Here is a 25965-nt window from a genome sequence, read left to right as displayed (position 1 = left end):
ATGCAGGATCTCTAGGCCCCCACAGACGTATTGTTCACTTCAGTCTCGCAGAAATGTACAGCCACCTCACGTGCCTAGAATCAGGAAATGGGCTTGTTTGCAGCAAGGCTACGTGGACGCTGCGGACACGTGTGGACTACTGCGGCAGTTGTTGCGGCTTCCCCTAACACTACACCAAAGAGAAGTGCGCCGGCAGTGGTGCTCCCAACGACAACACTTGACAAAGGAGGCGCTTCCGCGTATAGTATTACGATGTTCGTATCCGAGTATGAAGGCTCCGAGGCTGATGAAAGTTGCCATATTACGCTGAGCATCGTCATACGAGGGCAGCACTTGGGGTGATGCTATGAGGTGCCACTGGGTACACAGTGCTACCATCTCCGCCTCGCATAGTCGGTACTTTGATCAGTACTACGTCGCCCTTTCCTTCTTTCACTTAACCCTAGGACGCCTAAGGGGGGGGGGTCATTGAACCCACAATTTTTTTATGTCCCCTGCTTTTGCCCAAGTAACTTTCATACTACATATTCCCTTTGAGTTATTGTTTGTGGGCTATTTTATGAAACGTTAGTGTCAATATATTTTATAGAAAATTCCTGCTTTGAAAGAAAAAATAAATAAACTTATTATGGGTCCAACAACTCCCCCCCCCCCTCCTTAGGCTTCCATGCTATAGAAAATTTCCCTTAGTAGGATTTCGTATTTCTCATCTCTACAACAATGCAAGTTAGTTTCTTGTTGGTTGGTATTCTTGATATTCACAACAATCGGTTTACTTTCAGAGGAAGTGATTGTTGATGTCAGTCAGCTGTTATTTATCTCGTAAACTTGCAGTGAGTTAGTGCTGTTCCCAACACGTAGGCCTCCAGTAACTTTGGTGTCCTACACAGCAAAAACGAACCAAGTAAAAACTTACTGATGTTGCCAACAATGCACCAAGATAAAGGCACTGTTGGAGGAGAGAGGAATAAAACCGAGATAAATGCATATTATAATTCCACTAAAGGTGGAATTGATACCATTGATCAAATGGCGCGTATGTACACCTGCAAGAGGGGAACAAAGAGATGGCCTCTGTCTGTATTTTACTCTCTCATCGACATTTGTGCTATCAATGCAACCACCATATTCATCCAGCAACATCCAAGATGGAATGAAAAGAAACACAACAAACGGAAACTTTATCTTCTGCAAGCTGGGATGGAAGTAGTGAAATTGCAGGTAGAAGAAAGAAGTGCCAATGCAAGAGGGTTATCTAACCAAATTGTTCAATCAATGGAGACTATTCTACAAAAGAAAATCAAAGAAGTGACAACAGAAGCACTTCAGCCTCCTGCAGGGAAAGGTCGGTGCCTTATTTGTGCAAGAAAAGGTAAAACAAAGAAGCAGAAGTACAACAATCTAAGTAAACCAAAACAGTATTGTGGACAGTGTCATAAACATGTGTGTACACACATTCAGAAAAAATTGTGAAGTATGTCTCTTGCCTTGAAGTTGAGGACTCAAAGTAGTCTATTGTATATAAACACATCTGTATTTTATATTGTAATATGTCAATTTTTTATTCACTCAATCCAATATTTATAACAATTAACAACATTTATAAATCGATGCCTTAGTTAAAATACATAAACCATTTTGAAAGTTGTAGTTTTTCGTCAGTAAACTTATTTAATATCTGTGGGCTCGCCGAACCCCCACCCCCCCCCCCCCCCCTTAGGCAACCAAGTTAGAAAAAAAAACTTGGGCGTCCTAGGCTTAACAATCACTCTTGTCGTTATGAATCTGAATTAGACTGGGTGGACAGAAACAGTCTGGAAAGCTTGTAAGCGTGCTGAAGGGTAAGTTGTGCTGAGACATAATTGTTAAGAAAAAAGTTCGATACGTTGCGCCGTTTCCGAGTTAATTAGTGTCGTAATTAGTTAATCATGCCGTTTTGCGCGCTAATTCAAGCTGCCCGCCACTTACAATTAGTATCGGTTGTTCTCATAGCGTAGATGGGCACTATACTGCTCATTCTTTGGTTCGGGTTCGATCCTTATTACTGTCCTATGCCCAGTTTTTGTATCGTTCTCTTGTTCGATTTTAGGAAATCAAACGAAGAACACCGTCTCTGATAGGCCGCATGAATCTGCGCACGCAGTGGCTTGATTGGCCAACTTTAATGCTAAATAACTTGGAAAAGGTGCAGTATATCGATTTTTTTCTTAACAGTTATTTCTCAGCATAACTTACCCTGCAACACCTTTACAAACTTTTCCGACTGTTACTGACCACTCTGTGTATCACAACACGAGCTTCTAGTATGTTCTGGAAACGGTAATGGTTCAAATTAATAACTGCATAAACTTTCTGTTTTTTAGTAGCGAACAGTTTGAACAAAATTGCATTTCAAGTTTACAAAAATGTAGAGATAAAATTAGTAACATAGACTGTTTTAAATAATTATGAAATACAGCTTTTGAAACAGGTCACATGTATAAGACAATAAATATTTAGAACTTAATACAATGCGCATGTATCTAAGAAAAGTTAAGAACGTTTTGAAACATAGCAATAATTTTCTGCTAAGTGAATAAATAAATTTCGTGAACAATTACGTAAATAATAATTTGAAAAATCAGAAATATGTGGCATTTTTTGTCACTCATGTGAAATTGAATCTATAGGATAACTGATGTTTATAGTACAACATTATCTCACAGATATATTATTACGTTGTGGATAAATTTAGCCGCGCGGGATTAGCCGAGCGGTCTAAAACGCTGCAGTCATGGACTGTGCGGCTGGTCCCTGTGGAGGTTCGAGTCCTTCTTCGGGCATGGGTGTGTGTGTTTGTCCTTAGGATAATTTAGGTTAAGTAGTGTGTAAGCTTGGGGACTGATGACCTTAGCAGTTAACTCCCATAAGATTTCACACACATTTGAACATTTTTTTGATAAATTTGGAAGACAGAAGATCACGCAAATGCACCAATGCATAACACAACATTTTGAGAAACGTGAATCTAGTAGTTTGTAGTAAAAAATCAGAATAAACGTTACTGAGCAGAAGGTGGTACTGCAGATTTCACTTAACACTGGAAGTTGCCGTAATTCTTGGTTTATTATGCAAGTAGGTGTTAGATTTCTGAGGTGTTAAGGTCGGTTGCTGTACGCTTTCTTCGAGGTTTCCATGACGTTACTTAGCAACAAGATAACGCAGGACTGCATGTTGCCCGTGTTGTCACGCCCTACCCCGATGCAGTGGTTTGCAGCTGTTTCCCCGGTCAGCACTTCCTCTAGATCCCTCACCCACTGCAGGAAACTGGTCATTGGTCTCCGAGAGACTGGGACCCTACCACTCACCAGCCACTACCATTAACGGAGGTGGGGCAGCGAGGAATGACGTACCCGTATTGGTAATCTAAGCTCAGTTCGACTTGATGCACAGCCAGGTGAGAAGTATATCGACTGACTGGTCATATCTGTAAAATTTATTAGGGTCCTTCTTCAAAACTTGTCCTTTTATGAAACCCAGTTGTTGTCCTATTGAACCTTTCTGGTTAAAGTCAATCGTTGTATTCGCTGTCTTCATTTTAGATTTAAGTGTATCGCAGTTTCTGACACGTGTAGCCATTCTGTGTACTGAATTTCTCACCCTGTATACTCAAATAACCTGCAAATGTAATTAATTATTCTTCCAATAATGCTAAATAAGAAGTTAAGTTCCACGTTCTGGCCCTAGACGAGCCAGTCGAACCCTACCGATCGCCGTGTCATACTCTGCTAGTGGCGTCATCGGGTGCTGTATGGAGGGGCGTGTGATCAGCTCGCCGCTCTCCCAGTCGATGTTGGGCTCCTTGACCTTGGAACCGCTACTAATCGGTCGAGTAGCTCCTCAGTTGACCTCTCTAGGCTGAGTGCACCCCTTCCCAGTCCTCCCACCAAAAAAAACTCCCTGACAGTACCGGGAATCGAACTCCGATCCCCCGAAAGGCAGTCAGTCGCGCTGGCCGCTCAGCGACGGAGGCGGATTTAAACTGTATACGCACAATAAGTAAAATTTCTTCATTTGCCATCCTTCTTAGTTTTGCGTTTTCAGTGGCTAGCAGTGTCCACTCATACGTAAGTAAAGACTCATTTCGGAACCCATAGTGAGTGAAAAAGACGCAGTCTCGAGAATTTCAGTGTATAGTTTCTCCAGTGCGGACCATGAAGTGAGGCTGGTTCCCTGGGTGTCGGCGTTACGCGGACGCGGCAAACGGACAGGCCAGCTAGGCGGCTTACCGCCGGCGGAACGAATCTACCAAGCACCGCCCCGGGTCATCGACTTCGGCCGCTCTGCATTCCACCGAACTCTGTATTCATCTCAATGTCACCTTTTTACGCTTTACATTTTTTATCGCCGTGATGTCGAAATTAAATCGCCGAAGTAGCCGACAAATGGACTCCAAATCAGACTCGCTTTTTCTTATTTCCAGCTCAGATGGGTAATCACTCCAGATCCAGTGTTACTAGCTTAACGACCTCTCAGAAACAGCCACCTCAGTATAGAGACAAATACAAAATAGTTTCGTCATTTTCTTCACAATTCCTTCTTTGAGACGACAACGTTCCACCCAGTTTTCGGTACGCCACCCTGCATGGAGTGTTACCACAAACCACCTGTGCCGTTCCATCTACTACATCTACACCTATATCTACATCTACGTCTATACCCCGCAAGCGACCTTACAGTGTGTGGCGGAAGGCACTTTATGTACCAGTGTCATGTCATATACGGTGATTAAGAAGGTTCTATCTGCTTTAAACATTTCTAATATTCTATAAATTCGTAGCATTATATAGAATATAAAAAAATACTTCCCATTTCAGGAGAATGTGTATTCACGCTTGCATCGTCGACTAGCCGCTTTAAACGTCATAGTGTCTCGTCAGTTGCCTTTCGAAGCAAATGTCATACCAAAGCATTAATGCTTTTCTCCAATTCCTCGAATATATGTAGTTTCGCTCGGTTGACATCTTTGCAAGGCACATTTCTTGAGATCGGGACTTGCGGCGTGCATTCCAAGTCTACGTCTTATCGTCCATCCGCTCAGGAACGCCAAAGGCAAAATGAGGTGAGGCGTTGTCCTGCTGAAAATAAACTTCTATAACATTGCTCCACGCGGAGACTACTCAGCCGGCCGCGGTGGCCGTGCGGTTCTGGCGCTGCAGTCCGGAACCGCGGGACTGCTACGGTCGCAGATTCGAATCCTGCCTCGGGCATGGGTGTGTGTGATGTCCTTAGGTTAGTTAGGTTTAAGTAGTTCTAAGTTCTAGGGGACTTATGACCTAAGATGTTGAGTCCGATAGTGCTCAGATCCCTTTGGAGACTACTCTCCACACATCCATAATTAGCATCTGCAGTTACCTTTCACTATCTATTGCACGTCGTTAGACAACGGGACCAGTGATATGGTTCGATAGCATGCCACACAAAACTGTCACCTTAGACAGATTTTACATTTTCAGCTGCCTGTTGTGAATCATAATCTGCCTAGTAATGGCAGTTGTTTAAGTTCACGAAACAAGCGACGTGAAAAAATGTCTCATAACTTCACGTGGCGGAACGAAACGGAGTTCTTGTGAGACACTGAGGTTTGCAAGCATAATTCCTCAACTCTCCATGCGCTCATTGCAGATTTTAATAGATGAAGCGTATAATCATGTTTCCAGGATCGATGGTTGAGATCTTAGTTAATCACAGTGAGTACTGTTTGTCTGAAGAGCCCACTGTCACGAGTGACCTTGCTTTTTGGTTCACCGGGTACTCAATTGTGTACTGCGCTATGAAGAAAATCTACAGAATTTAAAACATACAACAATATGAGCGCCCGCTGTTGCATCCTTATCTGTTTTGCCAGTTCCCATTCATGTACAGAAGAGTTGTACTATCTAAATATATTCTCTTGTAATATGTAACATATAAACAAATATTCCTTGATAAATTGTAATAATTAACAAAACTACGTCGATTTAAAATCAGATTCTCTCTTCTCAACCACCATGTACAAACCTCTGATCAGAATAGTCCAGGCAGAACTTTGGGCACGATGAAACACTACTTCACATTAACATGAAAATCGCGTAAAATCACATCTACATGAGAAACAGAATTTCGTTTGTGAGAAACAGCAGCACTAGTGTGTACCAAAAAAAAGTCAGTAATTTAATTTTGAGGCTCTCTTGTAAATGAAAGAGAATTCCTTGCCCTTTCTTTATTTTTGCCAAAATTCAGTGTTAACGAACATCGCTTTAGCGTTGAGAAAGTATTTTCTGATGATGCCCAGTTGTCTAGTTAAGCTAGTACGTTCGATCGTGCATAATGGAAACAGTGAACTCAACCAAACCATTTTAACAATGCATGCGAGTTTGCTCTCATTTCAGCGTATACTCGCGTATTAAAACTTATGTTTCTCCGTGACATGAAACACAGATATACGTTCGTTGTTATGTGAGCAGTAAATCAAGGAGACATAGAGAAATATCGACCAGTCCGTGAGAAATAACATCTGCCCACAATTTTCAACGCATTGCACTTACCGGGACATACAGGTCATTGAATCTGTCTGTAAATTAGAGCACAATATTTTTTATTATTTTAATGTGAGAAATTATCTGTATCTAACTTTTTTAGTTCCTTTCCTCGGTAAAGAATGTGTCGTGGACTGTGAAGCGTGAGGGGGTGAAATATAATGTGATCACGAAGTCACGCTAAACAAATGTACATTTGTACTTGAATCTGCATGTGAGACACCAAACGGGGAATAATTAGGCCTGTTCTTCTTCTGATATCATGAATTGGGATATAAATACCGTTGTTTCCATCGCTTATAAATTTAATGTATATCGTGCAGTGGCACAAATTGATTGTGGTTGAAAATATCACAGATGCTGAAATTTAAATGGCACATAATAGAATAGAACGTGGCGTCTAAAACATAACGATACCGGCAGGCGAAATAGAATTCGTCTGTTTTGGAACTGAGTCTCCGGCTTGCACACACTGTTCCGTTTCTGGTGTGAAACAACGAATTGGTTCACAGTCTCTGTGAAGCACTTCTGAGCAATTTGTTTTAGAATTTTCTTCTAATCAGTATTCAAGAAATGGGGCATCCGTTTCGCACAAAGTTTTTTCATTCTGAGTTCTTCATGTACTGTGTATTGTATTCCCCTCTTATGAACCACTGCCATAGGCTGTTTCATTCAGCTCTCGTTGTCAGTCCTTCAGTACCACATTGTGCTCTTTCTCATCGTATTACGTGGTATTGTAGTACTGGAACGTCCTTCAGAACACGTACAACCATGGTGAGCTCAGTTACCCATTTCTTAATTGTTTAAAACGATGGTGCAGACCATACTTCTAATTAATTTCAGAATTCAATAAACCGTTTACAACGGAAAATTTTATACTGGTGTTGCGCTCCAATTTATACATTTGCAGCGAACACACCAGATTGTTTTAAATAGCAGCATAAACAAAACTATTCTATAGATCAAGCTGACACTTTCGAAACAAAACAAAAAAAAAAAAGGTACAAATGGCTGTAAGCACTATGAGACTAAACGTCAGAGGTCATCACTCCCCTAGACTTGGAACTACTTAAACCTAACTAACCTAAGGACATCACAGACATCCATGCCCAAGGCAGGATTCGAACCTGCGGTCGTAGCAGCAGCGCCGTTCCGGGATGAAGCGCCTAGAACCGATCGACCACAGCTGCCGGCCTTTCGAAACACGTGCCAACATAAAAAAATAAGGTTTCATTCATATAACATTTTTTTTATGGAGAACGGTGATTCAGATCCCCGTCCGCTCATCCAGACTTTGGTTTTCCATGGTTTTCCTAACTCGCTTGATGATACCAGGATGGTTTCTTTGAAAAGGAAACGGCTCGTTTCCTTCTCCTATCCGCGCTTGTGCTCTATCCCTAATGACGTCGTCGTCGACGCCTTACCCTCGCATTCAAAAATTTCTCAGACGGTAGTTTTTCGGCGGAGGAAATATTTAAGCGACCAGTAACATGTGTTTTCCACCAGTAATTGGCATACAATGGACTGTATAATATAAAGGTATGAATCAGATTACATTCTGTTCAAGCTGAACTCAGCTTTCTTTCTTACATCATGTACGAATAAGTAGAATATAGGATTCTTCTTTTAGCAACCAACATAGGAACAAGCTATTCTTTGCTACAATTTTTGAGATATTTTGAAAGTATCTCATTTCGTAATGATTTCATGTTTTTTGGTAAATACGGGGCACTGAGAGATGAGAAAGGAACACTGAATTATGCGTAAAATCGAAATGGCAACGAATAAGTTCCTGTGTAGTCGCGTTGTATAATACTACTCCAATATGTGTTGATTGCGAGAGGTGAATTACGTCGTCAGGCAAGAAACTGTCATATGCAACCACGAAAACAGGCTATTCATCGGATCGCAAAGTTGTCTACTATTTTACCTTTTAGAATCTCAGTTAATTATGATTTACCTGACAGAGTATGCGACCGCAGATTGTAACAAAATCGTAGGAGAGAAATGACAAAAATGGTTCAAATGGCTCTGAGCACTGTGGGACTTAACTTCTGAGGTTATCAGTCCCCTATAACTTAGAACTACTTAAGCCTAACTAACCTAAGGACATCACACACATCCATGCCCGATGCAGGATTAGAACCTGCGACCGTAGCGGTCGCGCGGTTCCAGACTGTAGCGCCTAGAACCGCTCGGCCACTCTGGCCGGCACACAAATGACAATGTTAGGACAAGTGCACAGTGATTAGTGGAACACAAGAAATGCATCTTACGAATTCGTATGGAGATCAGCGAAGCCATCTCCCCATGCATGTTTGAAATGCCCTTGAAGATGCGAGAAGATAAACTGTTTAATGTGCTTGCAGAATCATTTAACAGTAGAGTATCTTAAGAACGATCTGAGTGCTGAACGGAAATTGCAAATTGTATGCAAACAGCAAATGATAAATGTTGAAGTGCAGGAGGGCAACAGTGGAGTTTATATGCACTATGTGACATCATTCGTGACCTTTCATTTTGATTCATCTCTCCATTTATTTCACTAACAACGTTCTCTTCATTCTCCTCTTCCTCGACTCCACTCAGGAATTCGTTTTAGGTCTATTACTCGTATTTTCTACCACAGTTAACTGAAATTCGTCATAAAATGTCTCACGTATAGCATTTCTTGTTACCACTACTGTGTCTTGAAATCTGATATGCCCATGACCACGATAATCTCCAAGTAATTACCTAAGCTGTTCTAGAACTATGCAGTGCTCCATTTGTTTCTAACCATTAAAAGTCACTTGTTTTACGGTTTCACGAACTTCGGCCGAATTGCTCTACACAGTTTCCTTCTTTGACGATGTCATATACTGCATATTCAGTTATTTCAGGTATTTGGCCGGCACTGTCAATAAGCAGCCACACATATTATGTGCACCGCGGTGTACGAACTTCGTACAGGTAGCAATCGCAGAAATGGCATGAGCCGAATAATTTTCATCGTTACCGACAAACAGTCGCTCGATTGAGTTATTGCGCGGGCAGTTTCTCCTAATTTGTTACCCAGTACTAAGAAGCATTTTTCATTTAGCACAATGCTGTGAGATCCTAGAACAGTCGCTTCAGTCTGGAACCGCGCGACCGCTACGGTCGCAAGTTCGAATCCTGCCTCGGGCATTGATTTGTGTGGTGTCCTTAGGTTAGTTAGGTTCAAGTAGTTCTAAGTTCTAGGGGACTGATGACCTCAGCTGTTAAGTCCCCTAGTGCTCAGAGCCATTTGAACCAACCCTCTGGTATGGATAGATGGACTGATTCAGTTGGGAACTGTGTCATAAACCCATAATATCCTCTCCTGGGTTTGGCTGGTCCACAACTGTTGTAACTGGTTCTTGATATCCAGGATACTGTCAATGCGACGGAGTTGGTACCCCAGCTGGTCCCACATACGTTCTTTCGGGGACAGATCTAGAGATCTTGCTGACCACCGGTGAATCTCTTCGCTTCGCAGGCAGTTCACGGAGACACACTCCATATGTGGACGAACATTGTCTTATTGAAAATTGGCGCCACAAAACTGTCGCGTAAGAGGTAACATATGAGGAGGCAGGATGTCTGTGACATGCTGTTGTATCGTCAGAGTCCACAGTCACTACCAACCGTGAACTGAAGTCACATGCGTGGCTCTCTACGCCCTGAGTAACACTGCCGTGCTTCTCCAGAATGAAATATGAGACCTCTCCACAGGTCGACGCCTTACTCGCGGACGATGCAATGCGGGGTAGAGCAGAAGCGCGGTAGATATGCAATGTTTAGTACTTAAGACTTCGTAAGGATGGAGAAAAATAAGCGGAATAAGACGCGTTCTTCAAACTTCTCCAGAGACGAAATATATGCTATAAATTGTCCTGGAGCAGTATAAGGACGTACGGGAAAAAAACTTGTAAGGTAACTACGACCTACAAAGGAAAGGCACGGAAGTGAAGTTTCCGTTCATGAAACATGGGAACAATTTTGAAAAGGTTTAACGATGACATTAAGAAAAAATACATTAGTTCTAATGGTTGCATGCTACTTTGTCCAAAAAAACCTCAGTTTAAATTATTTATCATTCGTTTTCTGGAACTGATACGTTCGTTCACATAACAGACGGGGAGCTCGTTGGGGCTCATTTTCCTTCTCAGCAGGCATATCAGAGTAGTATGATCTTTGTTAACGAAAAGAAACAATGTAATTCTCAGCACTTAAGGTTGCCTAGAATGCTGCCCATTACAGTGGCCAGAGCACTAGGTAAGTATCAAGTGATGTATTGATGCGGTTGTTGTAATTACATTTATGACCAGTAACTTAAGAAATGAATCTTTTGGCAGGTGATCAATAAAGCCAATCCTTTATACTATTGGCCATAAGAGATATAACGACCGAATCTGAAATTTTTTCCTTGGTGTCCTCACTGCGACCGACGGAACCTCAGAAAAGAACTAGAAATCGAATATATGTGTGTGCACTTTGTTCTCTGAGCAAATGACGCATCATCGCTGTTAATGATCCAAATGTTCAGCTGTGTTGACAGAACATACTGTGCAGTTACTCACGTCATTAGACAACTACAGGGTGCCGGGAAGAATAGGAATATCGCACGCACATTACAGAACCAGTAAAATTCATTTCCTCATACATATTAACGTTACATTTCAAGTCAGCGCCGGGCAGATTTTGGAAGGGGCCTCATTGTGGTTATCCAGTTGGCGGCTAGTCTACTCGTGCAATATCCAGACATAGGTCGTGTATCTCGTACAATATGCGATTAATCAACTGCAGTCGAAGCGCGATAATTTGTTTATGTATATACTCATTCGTCCTTAATTCATTTTATATGACGTCGGATACGGAAATTTTAAAACCAGCAAGAAACAGCGAGGATTTGCATAACTGGACTGGTTAGAGTTATACAAATTTACGAGAAATGGTGCAAATTGCTCTGAGCACTATGGGACTTAACATCGGAGTTCATCAGTCCCCGAGAACGTAGAACTACTTAAACCTAACTAACCTTAGGACATCACACACATCCATGTCCGAGGCAGGATTCGAACTTGCGACCGTAGCGGTCGCGCAGTTCCAGACTGAAGCGCCTAGAACCGCTCGGCCACACCAGCCGGCGCTACAGATTTACGCACATACATAGAAATATTCACACTATTTACCAACACTAAAAGTACTTACAGACATTCGCATCCACATATACAGTTAAATACACATACGAGGTAAGTCTTCACGGAGATTTATTCCTTTTGCTGTATACGTCGACGTAATTTCTTTTACACAACGTATAGTAGTATTTCATGATTGTCTGGTAACAACAATATTAAACACACGAAACAAGAATTAACTTGCATGACAAATATGCTAATATAACTGTGTGTGGTAAGTTTGCACTCTGTCAGGAACTCTTTGCTTTGGTCACACACATTTACCTATAAGTACATACAATATGTGTTTAGTTTCTGCGATGTTCGCGTTGGTATTCTGATATACTGTAGGGACATATTATGATCATGTAACACTTTTTGTTTAAATACTAACAGTACTTTTATATCCTTTATATAATGTGGGAACTTATTGTCGGATTTGTTGGTTTCAGCCTTTTACTTGTCATATGGTAATCATTATTATATCTATGCAGATATTTATTAAGGATTCAGTGCATTGTTTCTTCAAGTACATAATCACGGTGCTGGAACTGTTGAGAGCACTAAATTTGTCTCTTTAACATTGTCGTGGCTGTAATTTACAATACGCTTTACAGCTTTCTTGTATGTGTGTGTTGACAACACCACCCCATATCTGTAGATAATGTAACAAGTATTGGTATATGAGACCATATCACATCTTCAATAATGCGCCTCCATTTACTATGCTGAACATTTTCCTCATTAGGAATGTGTTTGAGCTAATTCTTGGACATGTAGTATTTACGTGACCTTCCCACGACAAGATAAGCACTTATATGAAATGAATTGGGAATTGCGAATAAGGACAACCATCAGCTGTAGAATGGAATGACGACAATGAAAATTTGTGCCGGACCAGGACTTGAACAGTCTGGTCCCTTTAATCCCACAAACCAACCAACCACGTCTTGAACCCGAATTTCCCGCTTATCGCGAGCGGTCGTCTTACCAGTTGGCTATCCATGCACGACCCAAGGCCAGACCCAAACTTACATATGTCGTCAACCATTCGTCTACGACCCCTACTCGTACGCCCATATGTATATTCCCGTACAGGTCAGACTTTGTACTTGAAAGTCGCTTGCCCGGTATCGGCAGAGAAACACTATATTGCAGTGCCTGTGTTATTCTGATTACGATGCACAGTTCTTTTGGACATGCATGCATGTCCAAAGGAACTTTCCATCGTAATTGTAATCGTTAAGCGGGAAATCCGGGTTCGAGTCCTGGTCCGACACAAATTGTCATTGGCGTCATTCCATACGGTTATGGTTATCCTTATTCGGAATTTCGAATTCATGCATGCATGCATGTCCAAAGGAACTTACCATCGTAATCAGAATAACAGTCACTGCAATCCCTTACAGACAAGCACTTATATTGCAATTCCTTGTTTCATGCAGCTCTGTGTTCCCAAATTTACGGATGATGTTTTCAGTTTGATCATTCATAATGACATGGACATATATGTACATTGTTTTTGTTCCATTTGTGAAGAATTTTTGCTAGTGAAAACTGGATTGCATTTTCAACATTCAGACCAGTTCTTTTCTCCATTTCATGAAGTGGTGTAATTTTCATTGAAAATGGAACTGGCTTCATGTGGGCCCGAAAAATCTTTCCTTGCGGTGTAAGTATTATGTTTCCATTGTTTGTACTACTTATTTCTATTATATCTGCATTTATGAAAGCACAGACAGTGTTTGCTATCGTATGTGAACTTTCCGTTGCTTTCTTGAAGTACATGGGTTTGGTTTCTCTTAATGCTCTGAGGTAAACTCTCTTTCTGTTTCTGTGGACTTCATTACTAGTTTGGTTGTTGTTTTTTGTTACTACACATATAAAAGTTTTATTTGCTCTGTTGCTATTTTTATAGACACATTTTCACCATTTATGACGTCAGTATTGCAACATGAACACTTTCGTTTGTTTTTTATACATTTGTTTTCGGCACTTGCACATTCCTGAACTACGCTTGGCACCCTCTTGACATTTTGTTGAGCTATTTGTGTAGTCACATGACTTTCTTCTCTGTTCTTACGCTGCAGACTACTCCCTGCTTTTTGTAGAGGATACAGCGTTATTTTTCTACCATTTGTACGTTCATAGTTCTAATTTGTTTCCTTTGTACAAATTCCCACTCACCGTTTCCAGGATCAAGTTCGCGCAGTTCTTTCTGCAAGCCACTTATTTTGTCATAAAACGTGGCTATGATTCTTCGCAGATACCAAATTTCTTCAGCGACTTCTTCATTTTTGTTTCCTATGAACACAATACCCAATATTATCACTGACACATCGCCCATGTAGGCACTCCAAAATTGGGAATTTTACTGTTCAAGCCTTTTTTTCATTTTATACTGTATTTTGCACTTACAAAAATCCTATACATACTTTCTGTCTTTTACACGAATATTTTTACCTATTAAGCACGTTTATACAGGTCTGTCGTGTTTTAATACGCCACCGAAATATCTGCTAAGTGCACCAGCCGCCATATTGCATTTTTGCGTATAAAGTCGTTTAGCGGTGTTGCCAAGCGCTTTTTGTTGTAATTGAAATCAAAATCGAAGCTCGTTTAATCCATTGTTAGTGTTAACAACATAGCGAATTCATATACTGGGTTCATTTTGTGAAGTAAGGTCAAAATTGATGTCCAGTCAACGAAGTTTACACAATCAGCTCTTAATCTTTGTTCCCAAGTGACGCTCAACTGGAGAATCGTAAACAGCCTTCAGACTGCCGCCGTTGAAAAACACCGTGAGGTCACACGCCCATGCGGAGGCAACTACGGCGGCAAGAGTTGACTTCGGTCAGAGCTACAGCAGGGAGGGACCTCGCCAACAATGAGTCTGCACGGCGGTGACCCACATTCGAGCGAGCGGAGAAGCGCTTGGGCTGGCCTTGACTCACGCCCACATCGCTCGTTCAGAAGAGGGTCGCACTACCGAGAAACTCCGAAATACTTCCACAGTCTTCCTTAGAATTTTCGGTTTGTCACGGCCCAGATAATACTCTCGTGATGAAAGATGTACCCTAAAATTAGGGTGGAAGGAAGATACGGAGTTTAACGCTCCATCAGCAACGAGATCATTTAGAGACGGAGTACAAGTTTGCGGTTGGGAGGGGGAGGGAAATCGGCTATACCGTTTACGAAGGAATCATCCCAGCATTTGCCTGGAGCGATTTAGGGAAATCACGGAAAACCTAAATCTAGATAGCAGGACGGAGAAATTTCAACCGTCGTTGTCTCGGATGCGAGTTCGGCGTGTTTTACTACTGGGCTACCTCGCTTGGTGCCTAAAATTAACTTCCACGTTTAGGAAGAAAGCATTTCGCGCTTTCTTATTGCTGAAGGAGCTTGTTCCAGCTTTACAAAATCCAGCACAAGAAACTCACATGCTCTTCTCAACGCTGTTGGGTTCTTCAGTCCGAACATTGGTTTGATGCAAACTCTCCATGCTAATCTATTCTGTACAAAATACTGCCTCTCTGCATAACTGCTGCAAGCTGCATGCACTTAATCCTGCTTACTTTAGTTAATCTGTGGTCTCCCTCTATAATTTTAACGTCCCTCCCCCACTCACCTCAATTAACAAGCAGGCGATTCCTTGATGCTACATGATTTGTGCTATCAAGCGTTCCCTTCTTTCAGTCAAGTTACCCACCTCCTCCTCAGCACTCTTCTGTAGCAAAATCCTTCTTGTCTGTATTGTTCATCATCCACAATTCACTTCCGAGCAAATTTACATTCCAGACAAATACCTTCAGAAAAGATTTCCTAACACTTAAATATACACACATCAAAAAAAGTTTTGCATCACCTCGGTTCCGAGAGTTTCGGAACCTGTACAGAAAATTGAAATAGAGATCAACATAAATATCATTTCCACCATTTTTATTGCTCACGAAAACCACATATTACATGTTGTACCACCATACTGCGAGACCTTCAGAGATGGTGGTCCAGGTTGCTGTACACACCGCTACCTCTAATAACCAGTAGCACGTCCTGTTGCATTGATGCGTGCGTGTATTCGTCGTGTCATACTATCCACAAGTTCATCAAGGCACTGTTGGTCCAGATTGTCCTACTCCTCAATGGCGATTCGGCGTAGATCCCTCAGAGTGGTTGATGGGTCACGTCGTCCATAAACAGCCCTTTTCAACCCATCCCAGGCATGTTCGATAGGGTTCATGTCTGGAGAACATGCTGGCCACTCTAGTCGAGCGATGTCGTTATCCTCAAGGAACTCATTCACAAGATGTGCACGATGGGGTGCGAATTTTCGTCCATGAAGACGAATGCCTCGCAAATATGCTGTCAACATCATTGCACTATCAATCGGAGGATGGCAGTCACGTATCGTACAGCCGTTGCGGCGCCTTTCATGACCACTGGCGGCGTACGTCGGCACCACATAATGCCACCCCAAAGCATCAGGGAACCTCCAACTTGCTCCACTCGCTGGATAGTGTGTTCAAGGCTTTCAGCCTGAGAGGGTTGCCTCCAAACATGTCTCCGACGATTATCTAGTTGAAAGCATATGCGACATTCATCGGTGAAGAGAGCCTGATGCCAATCCTGAGCAGTCCATTCGGCATGTTGTTGGGCCCATCTGTACCACGCTGCGTGGTGTTGTGGTTGCAAAGATGGACCTCGTCATGTACGCCAGGAGTGAAGTTGTGCATCTTGCAGCCTATTACGCACAGTTTGAGTCGTGACGCGATGTCCTATGGCTGCACGAAAAGCATTATTCAACATGGTGGCGTTGCTGTCAGGGTCCCTCCGAGCCATAATCCGTAGATAGCGGTCATACACTGGAGTCGTAGCCCTTGGGCGGCCTGAGCCAGGTATGTCACTGACATTTCCTGTCTCTCTGTATTTCCTCCATACCCGAAAAACATCGCTTTGGTTCTCTCCGAGATACCTGGACACTTCCCTTGTTGGTAATAGGTTAGATTTACACTAATGAAAAAAATTATCAGGATTACAGAACTATAAAAGCTCTCTGTCATGTATAATTCAGTATGGTATGAAGGCCCCACGTGCAATAGCCTGAGCCTCTAAATACAGAGTCATGGAATCAAAGGGGCTGTGGATATATCACTGGGGATTTCTCCTATACACAGGTGGTAAAGGAATCCACAAAGTGTCCTGGAGAAGAGAACAAATAAGTTGCTGACCTACAATATTCCTGACATATTTGATTGATGACGTATCATATTTACTTGCAAGCCAGGCGAGAACTGGCAGCCTTCGTTCTTCAATGAAGGCTTGCACATTCTAGGTTAAATTTGGTCAGTACTGTCCTACTGAAATAGGGCACGTGGAATGTCTGAAAAAGAGGCACTGACTCGAGCTTTAAAACTTCACTAATGTAGCTGTAGTTGTTCAGATTATTCTCAGTATGTGGAAGTTGAGATCACAGATTGTCTTCAGTGACTCTACGAATCATCACACTTTGTACTTATGCACTGTTTTGTTCAATAGTACTGGCTGCCAAACTGCAGTCATCACAGTAGCATCTAACAAGTATGAGACCATGATTGTAGTACGTTGTGCTTAAGTGGAAACATTACATTTTGCCAGTCAATATGCCAATGATGTGTTAATGTGCACACAGTGCTTTCCAGGATGTTCATGATTTCTGGAGAATGGACAGCAGTCCAGTCTGAAGCAGCCAACGATAAACCATTCCAAACAGGTTCCCACTTGTTATAGTACCAATCCAATGCTGCAGACAAAACTGAGTGGTCTGTTATGGCCCCACAAACAAACTGGTGTCCTTCCTGTGCTGGAGTCACATTGGATGGTGTAGTACCACATCATTGCTGTGTTTCATCCTGTTCCATCCACTAGTCCTATGTATTTATCACTACCACAGTATCATGCCCTGTACAAACTGGAATGTACACCATGACAATTGATTAATTGGGGACCGAGCATTTTACATTAATCAAAGTGATTTGCATTTTCATGTTTCCTACTTTGACATTGACAAAACATAATGGCACTCACTGTCACAGACTGGACATAGTGTACTATGGGTCCAGGAATTACTAGGGTTACATGGATATAGTCTCTAGATAATGTTAGTCATTTTGTACTGTAATACTTTTGTACACATTTTCTTAATTCAGTAACATTTCAGTTATTTTTCCATTGTAAGATTCACAACTGTCAGTTTATTTTATTTTATTTGTCAGTGTTTGTTATTAAAGTTCTTCTTTGAAGGGCCAGTGTGCAAAACATGACTATTTTTGAAAGATCAGATGTTTAACAGCTGCTCACAATTTCAGACAGCATTATGCTAGTCAGGTTGAATTTCTTTGTATAACTAGTTATAGTAGCGTAAGTAGTTGCACTATTAATATTGTTGATAAATGTGGACAATGCCCATAGGTAACTTGGCAAAACTGTTTCCTGCAGTCAGTTCTAACCTTTGAATGAAACTCTTCAATTATTCTCCCTTTGCTATTCAAATGTTTGGCTGATGTAATACGTTATTCAATTTCTAATATCATGGCCCCTTCTTCTCTCAGTTCTGATTTTCAAAGGTAAGGAACTTACACAGCTAGTGTTTTACAGGCCTATGATTGTCTTAATTGAAAATAGGTGCCTACTATAGGATCTATTGAATCTGATAAGATTTGTATTGTATTGCAGGTCACTCTTGGAACCTAGTGGCTGCGGCGGCGCGGCCAGTCAGCAAGTCTGCTGTAAGCATGCCTTTCATTGACGACGACCTGCTGTGGTGCCCTGACAACGACGGCAAGATGGTGGACCTGTCACAATGCTTGGCAAGTGACTTCTGCTTTCCAGTCAGCTTTTCATTTTTCATCCCTTAAAAGTACACTCTGTGCAGGATTCACAAGGCAATATTGTGCCACACAAAATATTCCATATGAGCAAAGTAGAAGCACTGTTTAAAATGTTTTATAGCTATTTAAATAGAATGATTTTCAGAATTCAAATTCTGCCTGTATAGCTGAATGACTATAAGGTTAATTAAAGTCTGATTCAAACACCAAGGAAAAATCCTAATTAGCATTCATGAGCAGTTTTATGCAGGGTGTTCACTACATGGATTAAGTAACATATCATAGTTACCATTTCAAAAATCAAAACATAATCATATTATATCCTGTAAAATGGATCACTGCCAGTTTTATGACAAAATCTGTTATCAAGATTAAGGGTGGATTAAACTCTATAGTCTTTTATTAGGCCTTATTTATTGACTTACCCAGCCAGTCATTGGGGAGAGGTGGGGGGGGGGGGGGGACCAAAGATTGTTTGATCCCAAAAGAATGTTGTAACTTGGCATTTTTCACATTAACAAATCATTCCCAATGGTAAAAGATGTGATAAGTGACAGAAAAAAATTCTAGGACTGACATAATCTTTGACATTTAAGTTTGTAGTCTGACACTTGTCCACTAAGCTATAGAGCCACTAGAAGCACCTTAGGATGTAATATAAATCACAGTACAACTAGATATTTTTCATATACTGAAACAGTCTCCATAAAGAGTGTTACGGTGTTTGGAAAAATCCTAACAGTTTCAGATCAAATGTGTAACCTTTGCATTTGTAGTGTGATACTTAACCAGTCAGCTGGGAAACTACAAATTCTGTGTATTATTTACGTAAGTTTGGATTTAGGTCTTTCAAAACATAATTACACAAAGACATTGCTTAAATACTTGTTTACATGTTCCATAGGTCATATTATTTGCAAACATAATGATTTTTGATCTGTGGTTTACACAGAAGCTACACAGAGTTTGTAAAAAACATAATGATGACAATAGTTGAGACATATACAAGTTATTAATTCACTATTTATTTTTTACATTTCATCTATAATATAGGAAGATTATTTAATCAGTATTTTAAAATATTATGATTGTCTGTCAGGTGTTTTGTCTCTGTGTGCACAATGGTAAAAAATTTAATTTGACTGTGTTCCATACCTTGCAATTAGTACTGCAATAAGTTATTACTGTACAATTTAATGAGTAAATATCATTGTTGCTCTAAAAATGAATGAATTGCTGTCAATAAACTTCATTCGCAAATAACTATACTGTAGGACTGTAGTTGATATTTATAGCTGTACTTCTCTAAACTCTAGTCATAATTCTCATTACTTTCATTTTTTCAGTGATATTTATTTCCTAAGTTAGCTACAACCTCAAAATGTGCTTTATAGCAGATATACTACAACTTACTTTATACTAATTTCAGTGTAGCCTCCAGAAGCTCTTTTACAATAGAACAATATTGTGCCTTATGTGAAATGACTCAAACGTGACAATGTCTATAATTTCATAAACCTTTTGGATAGTGTCTGTCATTTCAACATCCTTCCATGATAGATATGATGTGTCATATCTCACTGTTTACATACATTTTGTGATGATATGTTGCTTGTTTCAATTCTAAATGCATTGCGAAACTAGTAAAACTATATGAATAAATTTGGTTTGTTGCTGGATGTGAAATGAATTCATCATTAATGTGAAGTATCTCATAAGGGTATTATAGATGCATTCTTGCTATCTTTAAAGCCTAGTATATAAGAGGAACAGTTGATAGACTGAGACATTTCATGAAATATTATGTCAGTTTTCCTATATCTGGACAGTACAGTCTACTGATCCAATTTTATACAAGAAAATGCTTTTATAATAATGGGCTGAGCTCATGTCATACAGTACCCAGTGGTATGATCTAACTTTCTGAAACCATTCTTCTTCTTCTGCACTTTAGAAATCAGATAGCTGTCTTTCCCTTTTTCAAGCTTTAGTCTAGCTTCCCTTTGGTCTTGCCAGACTTCTCCGTCTATTGATTTTATAATACCACTTATTTACAGGTCAGTCATCTTATAGTCTTGCGAAATGTTTTTTTTTTAATTTAAATTACTAAAAATACCTTAATAGCAAGTCTTATCAGCAACTACTACTGTAAATCATTTGTTCATCCAATTTTTGGAAAGGAAAATCTCTGAAATTATTGTAGGAAATAATATGCATATTAAAATGGGCCTACAATATATCGTAGATGAGTAATCATTATCCTCCAATATTATTAGTGTATATATATGGTGGTTATAATTAAACTTTCACTACTTGAGAGATCCCCCATCAAGAATGAGTAAACGTAGGACAATGAAACTTTGTGGAAACATTTGTAAGGACATATAGAAGAGAAATAATGAATAAGCTATTGAAAGAAACACATTTTAATTTCCATGTGAGAGGGTAAGTTTTGTGTCTGCATCATTTTGTGTATTATCAAACTAGCAAAACTATATGAATAAATCTGGCTTCTTGTTGAAAAAGAATTACATGTGGCACTAATGTAACATGTTGCATGAGCTCATTCCAGATGCTCTCCTTCTGTATAAATAAATTGTAAATACTGTACAGTTTTGAAAGTACAACAAAAAGTAAAATGTAGAAATAATTTTTAAAAAAAAAGCGAATTTAGAATGTGTGTTGGTTTCTCCAGATAAAACTGGTTTTACTTGTATACTGCTAACAGTCAATAATTTGTGTTTGATGTAGGATTCTGGAAATCAGCAGGAAGGAGGGGGGACTGGCCTGGGTGAGCTGTCACAGCAGGATCTCTCAGGACTGGTAGGAGAATTTGAGGAGGAGGTAGATGATGATCTGTTCAAGCAATTGGGAGACACAACATTTGAGTTGGATACATTCTTCCCCGACTTTGTTGACAAGGTAATGTAATTAGCACTGTACTTTATATGGATGTACCATTACATGTCTACATGTGTAAAGCATTGTTGGCATGGCAGACAAAAGCCATGAACTGTATAAACATAATAGTGTGTATTTACTTGTTTTTCTTTGATATTTCATATTTGATAAATCTTTTCCAAAGTAATTACTTTAACATGATGTGCTGGCTGTGTCATTCTCAGTCTATGCCTGAAGGAACAGTGTATGCAGAAGTATGCAAAAACATTAATATAATTTACACGAGTATAAATTAGTCTCAACTTTTGATATAAGTTAGCACTCAAATGGTATTCAGTTGCCTTTCAGCATATTTCTCGTATCCTTTGTAACAGAAATACACATGAAAGATTTTTGGAAGGTGATTGTCATCAGTTGGTAAGTAATGTATAAAATGTATATTTGAACCATCAGTTGCTCTGTATACATTTATTATTTGTATGTTTGCTTCTAAAGTCTTGTGTCATATATTTACATTCATGGCATGTGCTATACATTTTAAGTAATGACTGGTGTGATATGGTGATGTAAACAATTTTAACTCTTATCTATGAAGATAGTCCAAGACTAAAACCAGCAGATATTTGGATCCAAAATAAAAGCATCTGATGGTTCAAATATGCATTTTATACACATGAAAGAATCATGCTCTATTTCTAACAAGAGGTTAATGGTGCAGGGGTTTTGCATTATTGTGAACAAAAGTAGTTAACAATGTTTGCATTATATCCTCACCATGTTGCACCTTGAGGGATGCCTGTTTAATTACTACTCCAGCAATGGATACTACACTCTCATTTGCATGCAGCTGCTTGTATATCAAACAAGCACAGAAAAATTTCCTGGCTGATAAAAATTATGAACTGAATTGGGAATCGAACTTAGACTCTCACTGGAATGCTAGTCCAACAAAATGTGGCCAAGAGCTTGTAAGGAGTTTGGAAAGTAGGGGTAGGTACTGATAGTTTGAAGCTGTGATGTGAGCTGCCAGGCATGCCTTGCTAGCTCATTCAGTAAACAGAACTTTTGAAGCTGCCAGAAAGTTTCATAACAACAAACATTCTTGTGCAAAGAGAAAAATCTATATACAGACAGTAAATATCTCTTGCAAAATCTTGATAAACACTTCCTTTATGATGGAAATGGAAATGCTGTGTGGCTAGAGCCACCCGTCGGGTAGACCATTTGCCTGGTGCAAGTCTTTCGAGTTGACACCACTTTGGCGACTTGCGTGTCAATGGGGATGAAAGGATGATGATAAGGACAACACAACACCCAGTCCGTGAGTGGAGAAAATCTCCCACCCAGCCGGGAATCAAACCCGGGCCATTAAGCATGACATTCCGTCATGCTGACCACTCAGTTACCAGCGGCTCCTCTGTAATGAAGTTCAGAATAACCTACACACTTTTTATTTTGCTACTGTGGGAATTATTAATTACTTCTTGTATAGAGTAGCACACACCATTATTTCCTATTGCATTCTTCATAATTTAGAGTGGAAGAGTTCTCAGTGTGGGCCACAATGTGAATTACCCTCTCTCATGGACTTTAAAGTGGTACCTAGAGGAAAGCTGGTGATGCAGGAATATGCTTAGTATGACCATATGTATAAGCGTATACTAATATAAATATAAAATTAATATACTTTTATAAAAAAGGAAAATAGGCTTTAGTGTCTAGCTGATAGATGATTATTAAAGATAGACCAGAAGTTCAAACTAGGGAAGGATGGAAAAGAAAATTTGTCATGGTCTCCAAAATGGCCATTCCAGTATTTGTCTTAAACAGTTTAGGGAAATCTGAGAAAAACTAAATGTGGCTGACTCAATGGGGATTTGAACTACTGTCCATCTGAATATAAGTCCATTGTCTTACTTCTGCACAACATTGATCTCTTAGATCTTTTATAGAAACAATATTAGGATGACATATGGTGTGAACATAGGAATTAGAAGGTATGATTTTTAATCTCAGAGAGAAATAAGTTTTATAATTTGTCAAATCAAGGATAAATTTTGACTAAGATTATAAAAAAAAATGCATTGTAAAGGAAATATAGTTTGAGGTAAAAATTTAATATCTTTTTAGATACAAACTCTATCATTTCAAACATATACAGGCTGTATGATAATTAATGACAAAAACTGACATGGATGAAAGCATATGACAGTAGAAGCAAAACATTTCCAGTACACATGGGACTGCAAATGAATCATTCATGACTGTAGAGGTAAAAGCTACCACTGATTTTAGTGTGAAATATTGTCCTACTTAGCACAAATGTATATGAAATGTAAACATATGAATTAAGTTTCCATCTTATGGAGCTCTAATTTTACCCACGGCCTATCTTAATAAGAAATAAAATACTGCCTCAGCATATTACATGTCACAATTTGCTGTAGATTCAACCTACTTAAAGGAAATGTTCCATGTGTCATCCTCACATTTGGATGCAATACTGCATTTGTCTCTGTGGTGAGCAACAAATTCTTCAAATACCCCCAGATTGTCTTGCACATATTTCCAAAACTGTAGAAATCACTGCTGCAGTTCTTCAACCACATCAAATGGAAGTGCTGAGATGATCTGACAAAGTAAAATCCAGAGGATTCAGGTCAAGTGATCTTGGAAGCTAATGCATAGACCCTGCTCGACCAATCCATCTTGGACCATATTGATGCATTAGATGTTGCCTTACAAAAGGATCAAAATTGGTCGGTGCCCTGTCATGCATCTACCACATTCCCCAAACATGGGCCAAGGGTGATATTTGAGCCCAATTAGATGTACCTTACATGAAAAGTTTACGTTTCAAATACATTTGTACTAAATAGTTCAATATTTAATTCTGGAGTCAATAGTAGCTGGTAATCACACACTTGCAGTTATCTTGCAAACAGTTCATTTGCAGATCCACTTTACTCAATATTTTTGATTCCATTGTAATACACTTTCACCAGTCCCAGTTTCACTATTAATTATTGTTAGCCTGTATCTTGAATCATAGTAGTCCTTCCTTCCTCTCCAGTCCCGTTTATCCAGGCAGTGGTGTATCAGTGCTGATATGATATTTTTCCAGTTTTTACAGAGAACCAACTGTACCTATATATAGGCTATTTTTATGATGGGGTCACCATTCCCAAAGGTATTTTAATGATACTACCAGCCCCCTTCCATAGTATAAAAGTTTAACTTAATCTTTTAAATTCAGAGAACATTCTATACTGCAATTCTCTTTAAATTTCACCACATATATGCTACAGTAACAAGGGTTTGTGTATGTATGTTTAATATTGATATTAATATGTGCTGTATGTATACTTCTGAACATAAAATGCTCTCCATTTCTATTTTCTGCACATTCTTTCCATTGTATGAGTGTGTGTTTATAATTATAAAGAGAAAATCTGTGTTTCTTTTCATACAAATTTATGTTTAACCTTTTGTGTTTTTTGAGAATATTTTACACTCACTTTTGTTCTGTTATCTTACAGATCTTTGAAATTTTGAACACTTTCAACCCTGACTGTATTATTATTCATATTTCCATTCTCATTAACCATGTATGAAATGGAATGGTAACTTCTCTATTTATGTTTCCATCTCTCCTTATAAACACACACTCCTTGAAAGAGTTATGGGAACATGACTTTGAACATCTGCCATACTCCACTGAGCAATAATTGAAGACTGTTACCAAATTATACCTTTATTTTTCACAAATTAAGTACACAACAAAGCAGCATTACACCCTTGATTGTTTACGTAAAAAGAACTGACGTGTTTATGCACAATGGGCACTTATCACCGGCCATCACATTACTTCAATGTCTGTGCTTCATAAAACATCCCTGCTGATGCCTGCCACATAGTATTACAAGGAATTCAGGGCCACCACAGTGTGTAGCAGCCACAACAGGGTTTAACAGTATCTGTTCAATGAACTGGCTGGCAGTAAGGTTATCATGGGCAATGACAAATTCATATGGCTGTCAACACTGAAGCCTCCCCACAACATTAAAGAACCTCAGAAATGTCTCAGTTTTCATGACAACATTTGGCAGTCGTTACTCACCACAGATCTCTGCATACTCTGGACTCGTCTGTTAATAACTCATTTGGTCAGTGACAAAGTTGGAAATGGCAGAACTGAAGGCAAGTTGCAAGATTTTGTCATTTGAAGCAGGGTACTTGAACAGGACGTCTCAGTCATAAGGTCCTTTCTCAGAACCTGTCCATTACAATCTCATCAGACACATGGCTCGAGTGGCCCTATTGACATTGTCTTGCAGTGTTCTAGCTGTATCTGTATAATTCTGAAGTGCAGAGAGGCCAGATGTGGTGCTACAATGTGTCAGTGATATTGTCAAACTTGCCTTATGTACTGACCTGTCTCCCTGTAGCATATCAACAACC

At 39.8% G+C, this 25965-nt stretch overlaps 1 protein-coding gene across 1 annotated transcript in view; it reads left to right on the top strand.

The window, feature by feature from the left end:
• Nucleotides 1-25965, top strand: part of LOC124722304 (ecdysone-induced protein 74EF-like) — a 237050-nt gene that overhangs the window by 149813 nt on the left and 61272 nt on the right. Inside the window, exons 4-5 of the mRNA XM_047247486.1 lie at nucleotides 18449-18582; nucleotides 21355-21525. Coding sequence (XP_047103442.1) covers nucleotides 18508-18582; nucleotides 21355-21525 — 246 coding nt within the window. The 5' untranslated portion in view covers nucleotides 18449-18507. The remainder of the gene's footprint in view (nucleotides 1-18448; nucleotides 18583-21354; nucleotides 21526-25965) is intronic.

Source organism: Schistocerca piceifrons, chromosome X, assembly GCF_021461385.2.
Source record: "Schistocerca piceifrons isolate TAMUIC-IGC-003096 chromosome X, iqSchPice1.1, whole genome shotgun sequence".
Lineage (NCBI taxonomy): Eukaryota > Metazoa > Arthropoda > Insecta > Orthoptera > Acrididae > Schistocerca > Schistocerca piceifrons.
The sequence above is the reverse complement of the archived record's forward strand: the minus strand, read 5'-3'. Positions and strand labels throughout refer to the sequence as shown.